At 41.6% G+C, this 22,368-nt stretch overlaps 1 protein-coding gene across 1 annotated transcript; it reads right to left on the reverse strand.

Moving 5' to 3' along the window:
* Window positions 1-4,486: 4,486 nt before the first annotated feature.
* LOC125402424 (acylcarnitine hydrolase-like) lies at window positions 4,487-11,558 on the reverse strand. The gene is made up of 12 exons (XM_087900300.1): window positions 11,407-11,558; window positions 10,565-10,775; window positions 9,310-9,451; window positions 8,544-8,677; window positions 8,204-8,462; window positions 7,346-7,444; window positions 6,982-7,122; window positions 6,781-6,861; window positions 6,400-6,544; window positions 5,913-6,050; window positions 5,478-5,550; window positions 4,487-5,036 (listed from the first exon to the last, which is right to left on the reverse strand). The coding sequence occupies exons 1-12, from the start codon at window positions 11,486-11,488 to the stop codon at window positions 4,850-4,852; spliced, it is 1,692 nt and encodes a 563-aa protein (XP_087756426.1). The 5' UTR covers window positions 11,489-11,558; the 3' UTR covers window positions 4,487-4,849.
* Between the last annotated feature and the right edge of the window lie 10,810 nt (window positions 11,559-22,368).

Raw genomic sequence — 22,368 nt, forward strand, 5'->3', positions numbered from 1 at the left:
AACGCTAGTGACCATTAATGAGAACCCAGGAAAGTGCAGACAAGGGTCTCAGGCTGAGGAAAGTATGTCATCCTTTGAGTGGCTTGGACTACTAGGAGTGGCATGAATTTCTCAGAGTTCACAGTAGAAAGTCTAGGATTAAGAAGCATCAAGGTGGGTGGGGGCTGGAGAGATGGCTCAGTGGTTAAGAGCACTGACTGCTCTTCCAGAAGACCCGGGTTCAATTCCCAGCACCCACATGGCAGTTTACAACTGTCTGAAGATCCAGTTCCGGGGGATCTGACACCTTCACACCAATACAGATAAAATAAAGTTAAACAAACCATAAAAAATTTTAAAAATAAATAAATACTGCTATGTTTAAAAAAAAAAAAAGAAGAAGCATCAAGGTTTGCACACACACCCTGCCCCAGTACTCTCTTGGCTCAGCTTCTTTAAGGACCTAAAGACTATGTGGCAGACCTAGACCACATGCTCTTTGCCCTAGAATCTACCTTGTTCCTTTGTCCAAGGTCAGACATATTGAAGGGATCCTGTCCTCTCATTTCAGCAGGGTGCTGTGAGGCTGGAGGGGTCCAGCTCTGTTTTGGTCCAGGATACTCTCCATAATCTTTCTGGGGTACCTGGGTAATTCTCTGACCTAAGTGGTGAGTTGTAAGATGCCAATGACGCCATGAATAATAGTTAATAGTTTCATTGTTATTCTTGGGTACTCAGCAGCAGCTGCCACAGTCTAACCATAGACACACAGAGAAGAGAAATGTCCCCTCTGTCCCTGTGCTCCTGACCATTTGCCTGGTCCCCTGACCTCCAGGTCCAGCACTCATCAGAGCCCCTCACACTGTTGTTTCTCAGAGCTGAGTGTCCTCGGGTCTCACTGACCCCCGTCTGTGTTATAGGGCCACCCGTGGGCTTAGGTGGAGGCATTGTCCCTCACTGTTGTCTATCATTCTCCATAAGCTCCTCCCTCCCTGACCCCTTGCCTCCTCCTGCTTCTCAGTCTCTGACTCTGCAGAGGTCGGCAGCTCTGACCCTGTTTCCATTTTCCTCTTTCAGAGTCTCACCCTGATGACACAGGAGGAGAAGAGAAACACACAGGCTATGGCCTTCAGGAAGTCAGGAAATTGATCCAGTGGCATGGTCAGGTTTCTCAGTGGTTCTCACTGTTCCTAATGCTGTGATCTTTTAAGACAGCTCCTCATGTTGTGTTGACCCCAACCATAAAATCATTGTGTTGACACTTCATAACTGTAATTTCATTACTATTATAAACAATAATGTAAATATCTGATACTTGGAATATGAGATATGCGACCCATCTAAAAAGCTTTTTTTGACACTCTCTGCACCCACAAAGTGGTCACAACTGACAGGTTGAGAACCACTCAGCTAGGTCCTGGGCCTGGGTTTGTGTTGCAATGAGATGCACTGTGTTTCCCAACAGGAAGCAGTTGTGGGCCTCACCCAGGTAGGAATTTGAACTCAGCAAGGTATGGGTGAGAACTCTATGAGGCAGTGCAAGGTAATGTCCCAGGAGACCAGCACTGACCAGACAGACTTAAAGAGAGCCTGTGCTTATCAGTCTATTAGGCTGGCAAAGACACCTATCTGTTTTGTCTTTTTATTGCATCCCCTTCAGAAGGAACAGCATGGACTCTGAAATCATTCTGAATATCAGTGACCCTTACCCCAAACCCTACCCCAAATCACGGTGACTTCCTTGTCACAGACCCAGCCCAGGGGACGGGTAGGGAGCAGGAAGCAGAAGGCTGCACTTGAGAGTCTGAATCAAGGTGTGTGCAGAGGATCCCACAGATGGAGAAACTGCAGAGGGAGAAGGGCATGAACATTTGAAGTTCATACCTAGGGACTTAGGCCTGCAAATGCCACCCCATCCCTCATGACTGCATATCTTCCATGGAATATTGTATGTTGTCTTTTGCATTTCATTTGTTTCCTTTCCATTTTATTTCATTTGTTGAATTTTAACCTTCATGTTTGATTTTTTCAATGACATATTCATCATTCAAAAGCATATTGGTTAATCTCAATGAGATTGCATGCTCTATGGTTTCTTTTTCTGTGATTGCAGAGTTTATTCCATTGTAATAAAACAGGAGAAATGTTTTCAGTTTTTCTATATTGGGTAAAATGTTCTTTCTGTCATTATATATATGTATATATGTTTCTATCATATATATATATACATGCACACACATATATATGTATGTGTGTATGAGTGTGTGTGTGTGTGTGTGTGTGTTTGTGTGTGTGAGAGAGACCTATCTTATAGAACATCCCAGAAGTTCTGGAAATAATGTGTATCATCTGTAGTGTTTGGATGGAATTTTATGTAGGTAGCTGTTAAGTCTCGATGATATCATTTTCATTGTATTTCTCTGTTGACTTTTATGTGTTTTCCTTAATTGCCTGTCTCTTAATTCATCCACCATTCATCTGTACCCTCACTATTGGCAAACTCCCACTGAGATCAAATTTAGAGACACTTATATCCACGTGACAGACATTTTCAGGCCCTGTTGTATCCCATACTGGGACTCTCTGGGCTCTCAGAGCCTATGATATAATGAGATACTGGCCCATGAACAGGAGTTTCAGAATCCCAGGGATCCTGCCAGGACACAAACAGAGTACAGGGTAAAGATTCTGCAACAGCTCAGTATGAATTCTTGGATGAGGAGGTAAGCAGTCTCAGACTTTAGGGACACCTGAGGACTGGCTAACCTTGGTTTTTCTGCCCCGCCCCAATTCTAGGGCACGCACAGCCCAAAACAGTAGACTTTCCCCGTCAGTGGATTACAGTGTTCTCATTGACCAGGTACAGCCATGTCTTCACCTGCCCTGTCCCGGGCAGATGTTCTCTCTTCCCTCAATTTCCTGGCTGAAGAACAGCTGGCCTATGGCAGATGGACTGTTCCAGCTCTTCTAAGATCAAAGACGTGCACTACATTCTTTGTGTTACCTGAATAGCCTGATGTCTTAATTGTTGGCAGCAGGAATTAAATACTGAGCTCAGGCCCCACTGGGGAAATCTGGCACCAGCCCTTCTGGAGGGTATCCTTCTCTGCCCATGGTGTCCAGAATGGACAATCAATAATCTTCACTGTAACCCCAAAGGTCATGCTGTCCTGGGGTTGGCTTTCCTTCTACTGGATTTTAAAAGGGGGAGCTTGCCAACCAGGAAGTTTGATTTGTAGAACGAGCTGAGCAGAGGTAAGATGACATGTCAGGATCTCTAACACAAAGGATCTGGGCTCTTAGTGAAAAGGAAAAAATGTTTTGAGAAAATTCAGCAGCTTGAGGAGAGTTTGACCGCCTTGTATACTGACATAAAGTAAAAGAATTATTATATTTTATTGTTTACTTTTATTAGAATAGCCAAAAATGTTTAGTAACAGCAAATAAGTGAGAATGAGAATTATGGATTATGGACAGTCAAGGACAAAGGTTATCACAATTGGGAGGTTGCAGGGGAACTGTGGAAGTCAAGAGGACATCCCGAAACATGTGCTCAGTGAGACAGGGGACAGCAATCTCTTTCATTCTTATATGAACTTTCTGATCCCTCTACCAAACTATGAGGACTCACCCCAGAGTCAAACATCTACACAGATGTGGTTTGATGATGTGAATGTTGGCATTACCACAGCTACAGAACCTTTGGGATTCAAAACAAACCTCGGCAGACACAAAATAACAAACCTGGTTTTCTGGACACACATACACACACACACATATGCACACAGACACACACAAATAACCCACAAATATGCACATACAGACACATACATGCATATAATTGTATGCATGCCCACATACACACATGTATGTACACAAAAACAAAATACTGCACACACAAATGCACAAATACGTATGCATTCATGCAAGCACAGAATCATTTGTGTGTATATGCTCACAGAGATGTACACCCCCTCACACACACACACTGTCTCAGACTGGAGTAGATAACAGATATTTAAACCTACATCCAAAAACAAAATAGTGCCACTGAGTACTTTGGGGCAGAATAGATGAATGCAGTTGGATTTTAAGAAAAAACAAATCAATATTGATCAATGTACAGATTATGTTAAATGAGACTGTAGGTAACATTTAATCTACAAACACCGTGGGATACTTTCAAATCCTGTCACTGACTTGGGAACCTCTATATAATGTGTTTTGAAAGTATTTACGATTCGTATTTCTATATTGAAACTTAGACTCCAATGTGATGTTATTAAGAGTGAGGCCTAGTGGAGGTCTGGGACATGAGAAACATTAAAATATCCCAATACTCCGTGAAAAACCCAGGTTTCATCTTTGGATCAGAGAGCTGGTCATCACAATACAGCAAACAGGTTCATATCTTAACCTTGGACTTCATGGCCACAAAAGCACAAACCTAATGAGATTTTTCACACCTCACTCATATGATATGGTGTTTTTGAAGAACCCATATCGATGGTTTTCAAACTTCTGCTTTATTTTAAAGAGATGTTTTTGTCTTGGAGAAAACGACAGTGAGAATGAAAAATTAAGGGAAGAATTAAGGAAGGGACCTAGTACCAGTGGAGTGTGAAAGGAGATGAGCCTGTCTTGGGAGGTTAACAATTCCACATTGTTATAGGAGCATTCATTGAGTGGCTCTAACCAAAGGTGACCCAGCAGGATAGAGTCACATGCAGAGGATTCGTGATAAATGTAAAAGGACAAGTTCAGAGGTTATATGAATGTTAGAATCAGCCCAGATCCCTCAATAAATTTTGGGAACCTCAAGGTGACCCCATCAGCAGCCAATGTTAAACACCATTCCCCGCACAGGACACTATAACTCTTTGTGCATGCGCTGAGATTTCTTTAGCTCCTGGATCTTCTGAGGCAGAGTCTTGGTCCAGAACTGCAGCTTTCTGGCCTTCAGGGCTCGGCCCACAGCAGGCTGGATGTCCAGCGGCAGGTACTGCTCATCATGGTCCATCATGGGCCAGTAGGGTAGACCCTCACTATTAGGGTTCCTGTGGATATGCAAGCCAGCGGGGAAGGGTGAGGTCACTCTGATTCTGACCCCTGATTTGGGTCAAGGGTGTGGCACATTAGGCCAGTGGTTAATGGGGCTGATGGGACAGGTGTTCTAATAAAGGGACACAAGTGTCACAAACTAGTTTCTATTTCATGTAGAGGAAGACTACTTAACCTGTTTTATATCTAATCTAAGAGGCAAGATATAAAGAACAGTACCAGAACACTATGGCTCAAGGCTAGGTCACTGTAGATGACCAGTAACTCACACCTACAATGTATCTATATAAATGTGCTATCCAGGAGAGAAGAATCTATCATGTGATGGAAGATTCAGGAAAGCTTAAGAGACCATCACCCAAAAGGGATTCCTATATATGGACTCACAAATCCTTATAACACACAAAGAGAATGTTGAGAGAGAGCTGTGTTCTCACCCATGTCTTGCAAAGTTGGCCCAGTACTTCATCATCCTCCTGTTCAGTAGTTCTTCCTCCTCAGTGAGGTCAACTGCAGTCATGAGAAAAATAAATCTTGAAGTTCATGACACCAAACATAACTGCTCACTCATACTTCACATCAGAATTCCATCTGCTGTCAGACCATAACTATCAGCTTTATTCCCTCCCTTCTTCACTATACAATAGTCAACATCCATGCATTCCTCTAATGGAATCCCTGCCCAGTGAGCTGTCATCTCCATCACAGGCTAGACTGGCATGGGTCCAGATTCTAATCTTGGTATAATTTTTTTAGTCTATGATATGGTACACATTTGAATTTATTCTCTCCCAGAATCTAGTTTTCCTGTAATGGACTGAGAGCTCAGGATTCTGAACTCAGTCAGCTCAAGGAGAATAAGGAAGACTCACGTTTTATACCAAAGATGAAGGACCCAAAGACAAAAGAAACCTCATCAGAATGGTCAGCCTTCACGTAGGATGGCTTGAAACTCTTGAGGAAGCTGGATTGGTGTTGGAATTCATAGAAGTACACAGGGGCATGGGAACCTGGAGGTAGGACAAACAGTGACTTAGGAGTTGATCAACTGGATTTTTTGCTGAAATAATAACTTGTTATAAAATTACCTGAAATCATAAATGTTAAAGGGGAGAGAAAGTTCCAGGCTGGATCTCTAGCTGTGAAAAAGCTCAGGGCAAAACAGTGCCCATGGCCTTCCCAGCTGGATGGTTATGCCAAGTTAATAGATTTTCAGAAACTCATTTTCTCCTCTGCATCTAGATGTCACTCTATTAAATTAGACATGAGTCGACCTGGATACCCACACTGCTCCACACTGCTCACGCATGATCTACATCACTGAGCAGCTCCCCTAAGACTTGTTGCAGATGTACTCACGTTGAAAATGTGCTACTTGGAGTGCAGGGACCACAAACATGAAGTCTGCCATCATCTCTCTGAACTGTGCTTGCAGGGTCTGTGGGTCCTCAGTGTCCCCCATGTACTCTTCCATTATCAGGTCGCTACACTCAGGAGGCAGCATCTACACCAAGCAGATCAGGATGAATGAGATTAGGAATGTTCTCTGCTAGGTGGGCAGCAGTGTTTGCTTTGGGGAGAATGGGGCCTGGGCAGAGATAGAGCATAGGGAAAAAGGTTCATGCTCTGAAGTCGCCCCACACAGAATCACACACATATGCTGACCTTCGCTAATAGGGTTGCTATCTGAGAAGGGATATGAAGGACATCTCCATTTGGATAGGACCAGCAGTATCTCACCATTTGTGATGCTGTATTCTTCAAAACAGTCTGTAGGTTCTCTCTTGTTATTTCCTTTATTGTCTTTGCAGTGCCAAACATCTGGGTTGTAAAAGACCCTGTTAAGTGTGGGTTCTGATGGACTCCTTTAAAGATGAATTGTGTCCTCACTGTTTAGCATTTGAATCATCAATCTCTCAAAGGATTAGAACTGAGACTCACCATGGGGATGACCCAACCATACTCATCATTGTTGACACCAATGATGCTGGGGACAGGACGAAAATCCACAGAAGCCAACAACTCTTGGGGATGCTTGGGTAGGAAAACCCCATCCACCACAGCAGGGATGATCTTGAAGACCTGAAGGGCATAAAAAGTCAATGCTGAAGGTCAATGAAATGTGTATGCTGATGCTCACTGAGTTACCTCTACCACTTTCATATTTCTTACTGGCCTCAGTGTTCTCCGCTCACTCCGGAAGAGAATCTACACTTAGATTAGCCTATCTTGGTGTTCATATTGTACACAGAACTAAAGAACACAAAGTCTGACTAAATGTTCCAAGGCACACAATTCTACTTACCTTGTTAATGACCAGAATCTCTGCTTCACTCTTGCCTCTCAGACAGTGCACTAGGGCCGCTGAGTCCATGGTCCCACATCCAGACAGATTGGCCACTGTCTGTGAAGGGGAACAAGTTGGGAGAGGAATATTTACAATTTTAATTCAATGCTATTGCCAAAGATACCATATTATAGTGTGTGTTTTGTATGGATTGCTACAAATATAAATTTTTCCCTTTATCCTATTTCTCAAAGGTGACAGTCATCAAGCAGTCTTCTCTCTACCTCCACACGTTTTCCCTTAGAGTAGTTTTGCTAACCCCAGCCATCCTTCTGTATATTGGATGTGAGAGAAGGAGTAAGTGTGCCAGTGTTTGTATGTGAACCTTAGAGGGCCAGAACTTTCTTCACAGATGCCCCTTGTTTGAGACAAGGTGTCCTCTTGTTTTCTGCTCCTAGTTTGAGCTACCCGCTGAACATCCAGGAAATCTCTTGTCTCTTCGTCCCCTATGTGAGCACAGGAACCTTGGAATTACAGACATCCTACTATCTCCAGCCTTTGAGAGTTCTGGGGTTTGAACTTAGGTCCTCAAGCTTTTACTCCAAGCACTTAAAAAATCCACTGAGCTATCTTCCTGAGCATATGCATAGTTATTTTTGTCAGTGTTGGAAGCTGCTAGGAGCAGTTTGCTGGTCAGATACATGACCACCCAGTATGAAGTGGAGGCAATTAGAAGCTAACCCCTGAGTTTCTCAATAATTACTGGAAGAAATCTATTTTCCATGGTAATTGTTTTCCCCATGAGACAGAAGACTAGATACCAGAAGATGAAGTTTGAGAAGGCAGACTCAGTCTATGATGCTTGAGGGCACTCACAGTGTAGACCCTCTCATGGGTGTCAGAGATAAGGTCAGGCAGCAGGGCCACTCCACTCTGCATGATGGCTCTGTGGAAGAGTCCTTTGGACATGGGGGACACAACTTGTGAAGACACACTTGTGCCACCTGCTGACACGCCAAAGATGGTGACAAGGTCAGGGTTGCCTCCAAAGTGGGCGATGTTCTGCTGGACCCAGCGTAGGGCAGCCACTTGGTCCAGGTAGCCCCAGTTGCCTCTGGCATGCTGGTCTCCAGTGCTGAGAAGTGGAAGGGACATGGATCTAAGGCTTGTTTAAGTTCTTTCCAGCTACCGTCGTTCACCTAATTCCTAGTCTTACCTGAAGAAGCCAAGGACACCCAGGCGGTACTGGATAGTCACCACCACCACATCCTCAATGGCTGCCAGTGTGGATCCATCATTCATAGAAGCCATGCCTATAACCAGAGCACCACCATGGATCCACACCATCACCTGGAGGGGTCAAGAGAGATGCCAAGGAGCTCATAGCCATTCCAATTCTGCAAGACTGCTTACTAAAGAATCAACTGCTGTGCCTCTGTGCAGCTACACAAATACATGCAAATCCTCAGGACTTCAGGACCTTCGTCATAGGCGGGTTCTCTAGTAGCCCCATCAGTATATTTCTAGTCCGCATTACCACCATGTATCTCAGTTTGAATTAATGGGTCTTTGTATACAGTAATGCCATCATTACTCAGACTCTGTATAGTTGAACAAAGAGGGGGTTCCTCCATGGTTATCTCTCCAGGCTAAAAAACTCTCACCGACACAACACATAACGCAAAAGTAAACATAGGTAAGCTCAATATTGAGGCATGAGCACCTAAGTGGTCCTACAGAACTCAGGTTGTGGAATGAGTCCGCTTTTATCAAAGAGCTGGAGCCTTTAATCACTCAATGCTCCTGTTCTGTGTTCCATACCCAGGTTCAGCTGCTAGTGTGGCTGAGAAGGCCTTCATTGATCCAGTAGGAGGAGGCTTTTAAGCAGAGTCCCCACTACAGTGGAGCTCAGGTTGTTTTATCCCTTCTATTCATCTTGAAAAACATGCCCTCTCCCAAGCTGACCATGTCCGGACACTCACAGGCAGGTTAGAGCCCTCGCGGGCATGAGCTGGTGCGTAGATGTTGAGATACAGGCAGTCCTCAGACATAGAGAGTGCGGGCAGGGGCAGGTTCATGTCCTTCAGGCCCTCTGAATTCATCATTTCAAGGTTTTGCAGACAGCTGATGGAAATAGCAGACAGATATTCCAAGAGATATATGGTGGTCAAAAGCAAATATGAGCCTGGATCTTTGACAGCCTCCTCCAGCGGCTGCTCTTCATAATGTCCTGTTAATACACATTCCCCCTCTGAAGTCCCTTCCACCAAGTAATGGCCACAGGCTCCACGAAAGTTCGGGTGGGGTCTTTCAGTTTGGTTGTGTCTGTATATATTTTTTTCTGAGTCTGGTATATAGAGACATCTCAGTTTCTGTATGAAAATGATTTGCTGTATGCGGTGACATTCACTGAAGTGTATAAGAAAAGAAAAGTGGTCTAGACCTTAGCAATGCAAGACATGCAAGCGTTTTCTCCTCTCTGTTCCTGGTTCTGGATGTGATGTGACCAGCTCCTGTAATTTTCTTTCAGTGTAACTTCCCAAACATGATGAATAATACTGTAGAGCCTTTAATAGTAGCTTTCTCCCCTAAGTTGCTTTGTTGGTACTTTATTGCAGCAACAGAAAGCAAACTTAGAAGCAATGTTAGAGTGTTGTGCTCCACAGGTACTAGATGAATCAATGAACAGTGAGTCCATTGTTCCTAAAGGGCAGTGAGAAATCCTTCACCCATGTACAGACTCTCAGGAAACTTCATTTCCACATGCTGTCTTCGGAGGGAATTAGTTACATATAGATTCTTGGTCAACCTATAGGTTGCCACAGTGTCTGTGAGGACGGGGTTAGAAAGTATCCATCACACTGCAACGCTCAGAACCTGAAGTGTATTAGTGGATTCAGGGGTGCTCTCTGCTTAATAGGTCACACAACTCATGCCTCAAGATCCCTCCCATTGTAGCAGAGAATACTGGGTTTAATTTGAAGTTGTAAACAATTTTACTTTTGTTCCTTTCTATAGTACCTGCATCTAACTCTCAATGGTGCCAAGATCTGACCCAGGAGTAGGTACAGTTGTTCTACACAACCTTAGCACATGCATCAGAAAAATGCATGGCGGGCTCCCCACACTGGGAGAAAACTGCTGTGGAGCTGAGATGGAGGAAAGACTTCAGCACGACTCAGAGCTCAGAGCAAATGTTCACCCCAGGGCCAAACATCCTCTCGGCCCAGAACTTACATGGCTGAATGTGAGGTCCCATCTCTCACACCACTCCACGGTTCAGGGGCTTCAGGGGGTGCAAAGCGCAGTGGTCCAACAGGTGGCTTGGCAAAGGGAATTCCCAGGAAGGTGTGGACACCAACATTGTTGTCTTTAACATGGACGAGGCTTCCTCTCACCTGCCCTGTGTGTGTGTTCCTGATGGGGCTGGCCTCTGTTGAGTCCTGACCTGTTTAGAGAAATGCCATCTGGGTTAGTTGTGTGTAATCAATTGCCAGAAGATTGTGGAAGTTAGCATCTCACTGTTGCCAGGGCAAAAAAAGAAGGGAACCCAGGACCTCCTAGTTCAGCTGTGGGGTATGAGTGTGGGAACTTCCCTATCCCTCAGAGCCAGGAAGCTTTCCTATTGCCCTTTGTAGGGTGTCAGAGCATTTCTCTGGCCAAAGAGGTCACACACTCTGAGCCATTTGGCCACATGAAATCATGATGATTGTCATTCTTACCCAAAAGTCAGCAGTAGCTACAGTAAGAGCCATACTTTGAGGATGAAAAAAATCCTTCAGCTTGCTCTTCCTTAAATTCTCTAGCATTCTCCAGAGCTCCTTACACTGAACTGTCTCCTCATTATGGAGAGATTTTAGCCATATCTGACCCTCTCTGTGTCAAGCACCCTCAAAATCAGTGTGCTTTGGCTAGGGGATTGGGAGACACATGTTTCCCACACTTTACTCTCTTCTTTCCATCACCCAACCCTGCCCCCCTGCTCCCTGGCCTTCCCTCCCACAAGCTCAGCCTCTGATTCTGCAGACTGTGGCACTCTGATTCTTGTCATTCCCCATTGTCAGCTTATTGAGCCTCACCCTGCACATGGAGGAGGAGAAGCAGAAGCCCAAAGACCACAGCGTTCAGGCAGCTTGGCGGTTGTTTCAGCGGCATGATCATCCCTCAGGTCTGAGTTTCTGCTGCTATGTAGGACGGCTACGTTTCACAAACAGGAAGCAGAATGTGTGCGTCCTCCCTAGCTATGAATTTAAATCAAAAGGATGTGGGCGGGGACCTTGGTGTGGTGGGGCAAAGTTCTCATTGTTGGAGAACTGATTAGTCAGAGTGACAGGAGCCAATGTCCAGGAGGCAGGGCAAAGTCACCCCTGCTGTTTCCATTTTTTCTATGATCTCCTAGAAAGGCACAGTATGGATTCTGAAGCTCTTCTGAGACACCAGGAGCCCTGTCCTCACACATGGACAGAAAGCTGTAACAGGAGAGACAGAGGGCTTCTGTGAGTAGGGACACATTCAAGATGTCACAGGAGAAACAGAGGGCTTCTGCGAGTAGGGACACACTCAAGATGTCACAGGAGAGACAGAGGACTTCTGTGAGTAGGGACACACTCAAGATGTCACCGGAGAGACAGGCAGATGCAGGAGCTCTGGGTGTGACCTTCATCCTCAAGACTCTTCTGTGCTTGGAAATCTCAGTTTACTGAGCCTGGATCCAGGCTCCCAGGTCTCTACAATATTCTTAGTGTCTACATGTACACCTCCCTGTTAGGTCACAGGTATTTGATCAAAACACAGTACAAAATTATGGTCCCCAGACCCTATTCACTCCACCCTTGTGATGTGTCTCCTCTAGAGCTCTGCTCCTGCCAAGATCAACCTCACAGTCATTTATCCATTTCACAAATATTTATAATTGTTTGCATTTATTTATTTATTGTGGTCATGTACATATGTGTGTGTATGTATGTGTAGAGTCTCCAAGGCCATAGCTCACATATGGAGGTAAATGGACTTTTGCATAAGCCATACTCTAATTCCACCATATGAAGTTCAAAGTGGAGCCTAGGTCATCAGGATTGGAGTGAAGTTCTCTTACCACCTCCTGATCAATTTCATATGTAACCATGTGACAAGCATTGATTGGGCCTTGCAGGCTCCAACACTGGGGTTCAATCTAAGGTCTCATGAACTATGATGAACCTGAGATAAACGTGTACAAATAGGTTTTAGAGTCCCAATAAAACACTAAGATGATATATCAAAGAATGCAGGATCAGGAGCCCATGCATAGGCCAGACTGGCTTCCTAGAGGAAGTGGCATGGGGGTCAGTGTCAGAAAACCTTTAGTGCCACCTGAGAATTGGCTTTGGCTACAAATTATCTTCATTATCATTTAAATAATAGTCTAGAGCCCCACAGCATGGCACTGTGGGATTTCTTCCTTGGTGTCTCTGTTTGTTTTCCTGTCACATCACAGCTCAGCCCCTGCCTCCAATAATCAACAGGGGCTCCTTTGATTCACTGTCACCCCTCCAATGCACTCCTGTCCTGACTGTGGTCCTAGCCTTTCTTGGAAGGTGCTCTCCACTCCAAGTTCCCAACCTAAGGAACTGCTGGACCACGAGGGCTGAGAAGTCTCCAGTTCATCCAGTGTCTGGATGAAGGAACTAGATTACCAATGGATCGCAGGAATCCCTGGATTTTTTGGTTCCAGATATTGTTGTAGCTCAGCTGGGGAAATCCCTGTGTGCTTGGCTACTCACTGCACCACCACTTGGAGGTGCTGTGTTGATGATGGCAATGGCCACAGGAAAAATGTCAGATGAAGAAGATACTCAGTTCTATGGAGGGAGGCAGAGAGTGAGTAGAAAGAATGTGAGAGATTAAAAAAAGAAATAAAATAGATAGATCATATATAGAAAGATAGAGAAGAAAGTAGAGGCTCAAGTCCATAAAATTTCTTAAATGAGATGCTACTATATTCCTGTTTAGTATGACCAGATTTAAAACTCATAAAGCCAAATGTACGTATCCACAAACCCATCCTTACAGAAAGTACTAGAAAGAAAACCTCAACCCAAGAAAGCTAACTACACCCACAAAAACACAGACATCTGATAACCCCCACCACCAGCATAACTCAAAGAAGGGAAACACACTAACACTACTACCTAAAAATAACCAGAGTTAACAACCACTTGTCATTAATATCGTTTAATACCAATGGGCTCAATTCACTGATAAAAAGACACAGGCTAAGAGAATGGATACACAAACAGGATCCAGCCTTCTGCTGTATACAAGAAATACACCTCGACCTCAAAGACAGACACTACCTCAGAGTAAAGGGTTGGGAAAGGATTTTCCAATCAAATGGACCTAAGAAACAAGCAGGTGTGGCTATCCTAATATCTAACAAAATTGATTTCAAACAAAATCAATCAGGAGAGATGGAGAAGGACACTTTATACTCATAACAAGAACAATTCATCAAGATGAAGTCTCAATCCTGAACATCTATGCCCTTAATACAAGAGCACCCACATATGTGAAAGAAACTTCACTAAAGCTTAAATTGCACATCAAACTCCACACACTAATAGTAGGAGACTTCAGCACTCCACTCTCGCCAATGGACAGGTCAACCAGACAGAAACTTAACGGAGAAATAAGAGAACTAATAGATGTAATGAATCAAATGAACGTAATAGACATCTATAGAACATTCCACCCAAACCAAAAAAAAATATATACGTTCTTCTCAGCACCTCATGGAACCTTCTCTAGAATTGATCACATACTCAGTAACAAAACAAACCTTCACAGATTCAAAAAAATTGGAGTAATCCCCTGTGTCTTATCAGATCACCATAAATTAAAGTTAGAATTTAACAACCATACTACTCTCAGAAAGCCTACAAACTCACGGAAATTGAACAGTCAACTACTGAACCACCCCTGGGTCAAGGAAGAAATAAAGAAAGAAATTAAAGTCTTTCTTGAATTCAACGAAAATGAAGGCACAACATAGCCAAACCTACGGGACACTATGAAAGCAGTGCTAAGAGGAAAGTTCATAGCACTAAGTGCCCACATAAAGAAAACAGAGAAAGCTCACATTAGTGACTTAAAGCTCTAGAACAAAAAGAAGCAGACTCACACAGGAGGAGTAGAAGACAGGAAATAATCAAATTGAGGGTTGAAATCAACAAAAAAGAAACAAAGGAAACAATACAAAGAATTAATGAAACAAAGATCTGGTACTTTAAGAAAATAAACAAGTTTGGAAAACCCTTATCCAAACTAATCAAAAAGCAGAGAGAGAACATTCAAATTAACAAAATCAGAAATGAAAATGGGACATATCTCAACAGACACTGAGGAAATTCAGAGAATCATTACATCTTTCTACAAAAACTTGTACCCCACAAAATTAGCAAATGTAAAAGAAATGTCCAATTTTTTAGATAGATACCATACACCAAAATTAAATCAAGGTAATCAAGGTGAACAATTTAAATAGGCCTATAAGTTGCGAGAAAATAGAAACTACTGTCATCAAAAACTTCCCAACCAAAAAAAAAAAAAAAAAAAAAAAGCCCAGGGCCTGATGGTTTTAGTGCAGAATTCAAGAAGAGCTAATACCTGTGCTCCTCAAAGTGTTCCACATAATAGAAATAGAAGGGACATTGCCAAACTCTTTTTATGAGGTTACATTTACCCTGATACCAAAACCACACAAAGATTCAGGCAAGAAAGAGAATTATAGACCAATCTAACTCATAAAACTGGATGCAAAAATTCTCAATAAAATACTGACATACCGAATCCAGGAACACATTAAAAAAAATCATCCATCATGATCAAGTAGGCTTCATCCCAGAGATGCAGGGCTGGATCAACATATGAAAATCTGTCCATGTAATCTATCATATAAATAAACTGAAAGAAAAAAACCATATGATCATTTCATTAGAGTCTGAAAAGCATATGACAAAATTCAATACTTTCATGATAAAGGTCTTGGAGAGATTAGAAATACAAGAATCATATCTAAATATAATAAAAGCAATATAGAACAAGCTGAAAGCTAACATCAAATTAAATGGAAAGAAACTCAAAGCGATTCCACTAAAATCAGGAACAAGACAAGGCTGTCCACTCTCTCCATATCTCTTCAACATAGTTCTTGAAGTTTTAGCAATAGCAATAAGACAACATAAGGAGATCAAGGGGATTCAAATTGGAAAGAAAGAAGTCAAATTTTTGTTATTTGCAGATGGTATGATAGTGTACGCAAGTGACATCAAAAACTCTACCGGAGAACTCCTACAGCTGATACAAGATCAACACACACAAAAAAAATCAGTTTTCCTGAGCTAATGGGAGCTCACCAACTCCAGCTGGACTGGGAAGGAACAAGCATAGGACCAAACTAGTCCCTGTGAATGTGGTTGACAGATGCATGGCTGGGGCAGACTGAGGGGCCACTGGCAGAGGCACTGGGAATTTTCTCTACTACATGTACTGGCTTTGGGGGATCCCGTTCTCTTTGGATGTATACATTGCTCAGCCTAGTTTTAGAAGGGAGGGCCTTGAACCTTCCACAAAGCAAAGTGCCTTACCCTCTCAGGATTAGAGGGGGTGGGATGGGAGGGTGTGTGGAGGGAATAATAGGAGGGGAGGGAGTGGGAATTTAGATTGGTATTTTTTTAATAAATAAATAAATAAAAACCAAGTGTTAGCAAAGACATGGAGCTACTTGTACTATTGAACACTGAAGGAGATTCAAAATGTTGTAGCCATTATAGACGACAGTTCGACAGTTCCTTTAAAAGGCAAACATATTTATTTTGTGATTGAGTAATTCTACTCCCAGGTCTTTAGTTCAAAAAACTGAAAACACCAAACACAAAAGCTCATACTTCCAAATTTCATAAGAGCTTGTTTAAAAAATAGTCAAAATCAGGTCACTCAGGAGTTGATCAACTAGGGATTAGGCAAAATGAGATGTTTGCATATAAGGAGAGACACTGTTAACTAAATGTAGCACACTTGAATCTTTTTTTCTTTTTTCAATTTTCCTTCTTTCTCTTTTGATATTTTATTGTATTTAAATAAGATTCTTTCAATTATTTTGCATTCCAAACACAGTTTCCCCTCCCTCCTCTTCTCCTGCCCACACCAATGCCTCATTTCTAATTTACTCCCCTTTCCTTCCACTCCTCCTCCATCTCCACTCAGAAAGGGGCGGGCCTCCCCTGGGCTTGCACAAAACATGGCACATCAAGTTGTGGCAGGACCAAGCTCTCCCCCTTTGTGTCAAGGCTGGGTAAGGTAATCCAGCATGGGGACTAGGTTCCCAAAAGTCAGCTAAACACCAGGGACAGATCCTGATTTCACTGCAAGGTACAAAGAGACCAAGCTACACAACTGTCACACATATGCAAGCAGCCTACGTCAGTCCCCAGGAGGTTCCCTAAATGTTGGTCCAGAATCCTTGAGCTCCTATGAGCTCAGCTCAGCTGTCTCTGTGATCCTCCCTCCCTTCATGGCACCCAGGTTTCTAAATCCCTCCCCTCTGTCTTCAGCAAGACTCCCTGAACTCAGCCCAGTACTTGGCAGTAGCACACTTGAATCTTAAAGACGTTTTACTTAGTAACAGGACCAAACACATAGGAATCCCTTCCTGAGATAGGATAACCAGGACTCTGATGGTTCTAAATTATATGCAGTTTCCAAACTGTAGTATCAGAAAGTGGTTGCTGTTGAGCAGAGTCCAGCCAATAACTGACAGAGAAGAGTTAAGGGAACCTTCTTCTAGTGAAAGAAGAAAACTCATACTTCCCTGAAAATAATTACATAGCTCATACTTTCATGCATAATTTACCCATCTATGTTGGTAAGTGGGCAAATGGGTTTGCATAGAATCATTTGATGTCAGAGGTTTTAAAAAAAAATAGCAGACAGGAAATAGACTCATCAGTCAAAGAAAATATTAAATCTAGCAAAAACTTCACACAAAATATCCAGGAAATAGGGGACACCATGAAAAGACCAACCTCAGAATAATAGGTATAGAAGAAGGAAAAGTTCAACTCAAAAGTACAGAAAATATATTTAACAAAATCATAGAAGAAAACTTTCCCAACCTAAAGAAAGATACACTTATGAAGATAGAAGAAGCGTAAAGAACACCAAATGGACTGGATCAAAAAAAAAAGTCCCCTCGCCACATAATAATCAAAACACTAAACATACAGAATAAAGAAAGAATATTAAGAGATGAAAAGGAAAGGGGCCAAATAACATATACAGGCAGACCTATCAGAATTACATTACAATGAAAGCCAGAAGGTTGTGGTCAAGCCCTGTGCAGACAGTAAGAGACCACGAATGCCAGCCCAGGCTACTCTACCCAGAAAAACTTTCAATCAATCAAAACAAGATATTCCATGGCAGAACCAGATTTAACTAATACCTAGTCACAAACTCAGCCCTACACAAAGTTCTAGAAGGAAAACTCCAACCCAAAGAAGTTGGCTAGATCAACAAAAACACAAACAATTGATGATCTCACAGCAGCAGATCCAAAAGAAGGGGAAAACACACAAATTAACATCACAAACAATGAAAACTAAATTAACAGGAGATAATCATCACTGGTCATTAATATCATTAATATAAATGAACTCAATTCACTCACCTATAAAAAGACACAGGCTAACAGATTGGATACAAAAACAGAATCCATCCTAACGCTGCATACCAGAAACACACCTTAACCTCAAAGACAGATATCGTCTCAGAGTAAAGGGTTGGGAAAAAAATTCCAGTCAAATGAACCTAAAAAAACAACCTGGTGTAGCTATCCTACTATCTAACAAAATATCCTTCAAACTAAAAATCAATCAAAAGAGACAAAAAAAAGACGTTTTAACTTAGTCATAAGAAAAAATTCATCGAAGGGAAAGAAATCTCAATACTGAACGTGTATGCCCCAAATACAAGTGCACCTTCATATGTAAAAGAAACACTTCTAAAGCTTAAATTATACATTAAACCCCGCACACTAATAGTGGGAGATTTCAACACTCCATTCCCACTACTGGACAAGTCAATCAGACAAAACATTACAGAGATATAAGGGAAGTAACAGATGTTATGACTCAATTGGACTTAACAGACATATATAGAATATTCCATGCATACAGAAAAGAATATACCTTTTCTCAGGACCACATGGGACCTTCTCAAAAATTGATCACATACTCAGTAACAAAATAAATCTCAACAAATACAAAAAGATTTGAATAACCCCGTGTATCTTATCAGATCACCAGGCTTAAAACTAGAAGTCATACTAATTACAGGAAACCCACAAACACATGGAAATTAAACGATGCTCACCAGAATTATCAATGGGTCAGGAAGAAATAAAGGGAGAAATTAAAGACTTCTTAAAATTCAATGAAAATCATCACACAACATACCTAAATTTATAAGACACAATGAAAACAGTGTAAAGAGTAAAGATTCTGCTGCATGGACTGGCTTTGTGGGAGCATAGTCTGTTTGGATGCTCACCTTCCTAGACCTGGATGGAGGGGGGAGGACCTTAGACTTCCCACAGTGCAGGGAACCCTGACTGCTCTTTGGACTGGAGAGGGAGAAGGAGGGGGAATGTGAGGAGGGGAGGAGGTAAAATATTTTAATAATAATATTAATAAATACCAGGAAAAAAGAGTAAGTTTATAGCACTAAAAACCTACGGAAAGAATTTGGAAAAATCCCGTGCTAGTGAATTAACAGAACATTTGAAAACTTTAGAACAAAAAGAAGCAAACTCACCAAAGAGAACTTAACAGCAGGAAATAATCAAATTGAGAGCTGAAATCAACAAAACAAAAGCAAAAAGAAATACAAAGATTCAAAGAGACAACGAGTTGGTTCTTCGAGGAAATCAACAAAATAGACAAACCTTTATCCAAACTAACCAAAAAGCACAGGAGAGAATATTCAAATTAACAAAATAAGAAATGAAAAGGGGGACATAACAACAGACATGGAGGAAATACAGAGGATCATCAGGTCATATTTTAAAAACCTGCATTCCACAAAATTGGAAAACTTAAAGGAAATGGACAACTTTCTGGATAAATATCACTTACCAAAATTAAATCAAGACCAGATAAGCAAATTAGACAGACCTATAACTGCTGAAGAAATAGAAACAGTCATCAAAAGTCTCCCAACCAAAAAAAGTTAGGACCAGGTGGTTTCAGCTCAGAATTCTACAAGACTTTCAAAGAATAATACCAATACTCCTCAAATTGTTCCACACCATAGAAACAGAAGGAACATTGCTGAACTCTTTTTATGAGGCTACAATTACCCTGATACCCAAACCACGGAAAGACATTACTAAGAAAAAGAATTACACACCAATCTCACTCATGAATATTGATTCAAAAATACTAAATAAAATACTGGCAAATTGAATCCAAGAACACATCAGAACTATCACCCACCATGATCAAGTTGGCTTCATCCCAGAGATGCAGGGATGGTTCAACATATGAAAATCTGTCAACATAATCCATCATATAAACAAACTGAAAAATATAAAACACATGGTCATCTCTTTAGATGATGAAAAAGCTTTTGACAAAATACAATATCCCTTCATGATAAAGGTCTTGGAGAGAGCAGGGATACAAAAATCATACCTACACATAATAAAGGCAATATACAGCAAGCCAACAGCCAACATCAAACTAAATGGAGAGAAACTCCCAGCGATTCCACTGAAATCAGGAACAAGACAATGTTGTCCACTCTCTCCATATTTATTCAATATAGTTCTTGAGGTCCTAGCTAGAGCAATAAGACAGCAAAAGGAGATCAAGGAGATACAAATCAGAAAAGGAGAAGTCACCATCTCACTATTTGCTGATGATATGATAGTTTACATGAGTGACCCCAAAAATTCTACCAAGGAACTTCTATACCTCATCAACACTTTCAGTAATGTAGCAGTATAAAAGATTAACTAAACAACAACAACAAAAACCAAGTAGCCTGCTGTGCACAGATGATAAAGGGGCTAAGAAAGAAACAGAGAAACATCACCCTTCACAACAGCCACAAGTAACATAAAATATCAGAGTAACTCTAACCAAACAAGTGGAAGACCTATATGACAAGAACTTTCAATCTTTGAAGAAGGAAATTGAAGAAGATACCAGAAAGTGGAATAATCTCTTATGCTTTTGAGAAGATAGAATTAACATAGTAAAAATGGCAATCTTACCAAAAACAATCTACAGATTCAATGCAATACCCAGCAAAATTCTTCACAGACCTTGAAAGAAAAGTACTCAAGTTCATATGGAAAACCAAAAAACCTGGATAGCCAAAACAAACCTGGGCAATAGAAGAACTTCTGGAGGCATCACAATCCCTGACATCAGACTCTACTACAGAGCTACAGTGCTGAAAATAGCCAGGAATTGGCATAAGAACAGACAGGAGGACCAATGGAACTGAATCAAACACCCAAACATTAATCAACACCCCTTTAAACACCTGATTTTTGACAGAGAAGCAAAAAATATCAAATGGAAAAAAGAATGCATATATAACATATGGTGCTGGCATAACTGAATATCAACATGTAGAAGAATGAAAATAGATCCATCTCTATCACTATGGACAAAACTCAAGTCCAAGTGGATCAGAGACCTCAACATAAAGCCAGTCATACTGAACCTTATAGAAGAGAAAGTAGGAAGTGCACTGGAATGCATTGGCACAGGACACCACTAAATATAACCTCAGCTGCACAGACACTGAGAGAAACAATTAATAAATGGGACCTCTGAGACTGAAAATCTTCTGTAAAGCAAAGAGCATGATCAACAAGACAAAAGGACGGCCTACAGAATGGGAAAAGATCTTCACCAACCCCACATTAAACAGAGGTATGATCTCGAAAATATACAAAAAACTCAAGAATTGGTCATCAAATGGTCAAATAATCCAATTTAAAAAAATGAAGTACAGACCTAAACAGAGAACTCATAACAGAGGAATCTAAAATGACTGAAAGACACTTAAGGAAATAAATGCTCAACATCCTTGGCCATCAGAGAAATGCATATAAAAACGACTCTGAGATTCCATATTACACCTGTCAGAATGACCAAGATCAAAAACACTGATGACAACTTATGCTGGAAAGGTTGTGGGGAAAAGGGAACACTCCTGCATTGCTGGTGGAAATGCAAGCTGGTACAGCCCTTTTGGATGTCATTGTGGCGATTTCTCAGAAAATTAGAAAACAGCCTTTCTCAAGACGCAGTAATACCACTTTTGGATAAATATCCAAGGATACTCAATCATACCATAAGAACAAGAGCTCAACTATGTTCATAGCAGCATTGTTTGTCATAGCTAGAACCTGGAAACAACCTAAATGTCTCTTGACTGAAGAATAGATAAGGAAAATGTGGTACATTTACACAATGGAGTACTACACAGCAGAAAAAAATAACAACATTTTGAATTTTGCAGGCCAATGGATGGAGGTAGAAAACATCATTTTGAGCAAGGTAACCCAGACCCAGAAAGACAATTATCACATGTACTCACTCAGAAGTGGTTTTTAAACATAAAGCAAAGAAAGCCAGCCTACAAATCACAATCCCAGAAAATCTAGACAACAATGAGGACCCTAAGAGAGACATACATGGATCTAATCTACATGAAAAGTAGAAAAAACAAGCTCTCCTGAGTAAATTGGGAGCATGGGGACCTTGGGAGAGCGTTGAAGGGAGCAGAGAGGCAGGTTGGGAAACAGAGTAAAATGTTAAGCTCAATAAAAATCAATTAAAAAATGCAACAGCCATTGAAATTCAAAAGACCATTTGTTGAGGTGTCCTACGTATGTCAACAGAAATGGAGACCTCACAGATGCATATGTGCAGCAGGAGCTCACAAGAGCCTCAAGTCCCCAGTGAGAGCATCAGGCAGCAAGCAGT

This window comes from Myodes glareolus, chromosome 22 (genome assembly GCF_982192425.1).
Source record: "Myodes glareolus chromosome 22, mMyoGla1.1, whole genome shotgun sequence".
Classification (NCBI taxonomy): Eukaryota; Metazoa; Chordata; class Mammalia; order Rodentia; family Cricetidae; genus Myodes; species Myodes glareolus.

What these genes read in the sequence shown, in the direction of transcription:
- LOC125402424 (XM_087900300.1), bottom strand. Translation starts at nt 11,488, where the DNA reads ATGATCATGCCGCTGAAACAACCGCCAAGCTGCCTGAACGCTGTGGTC. An exon ending in TCTCCTCCTCCATGTGCAGG is followed by an intron (nt 10,776 to 11,406) that starts GTGAGGCTCAAT and finishes TTCTCTAAACAG; the next exon opens with GTCAGGACTCAACAGAGGCC. An exon ending in GCGAGGGCTCTAACCTGCCT is followed by an intron (nt 8,678 to 9,309) that starts GTGAGTGTCCGG and finishes TGACCCCTCCAG; the next exon opens with GTGATGGTGTGGATCCATGG.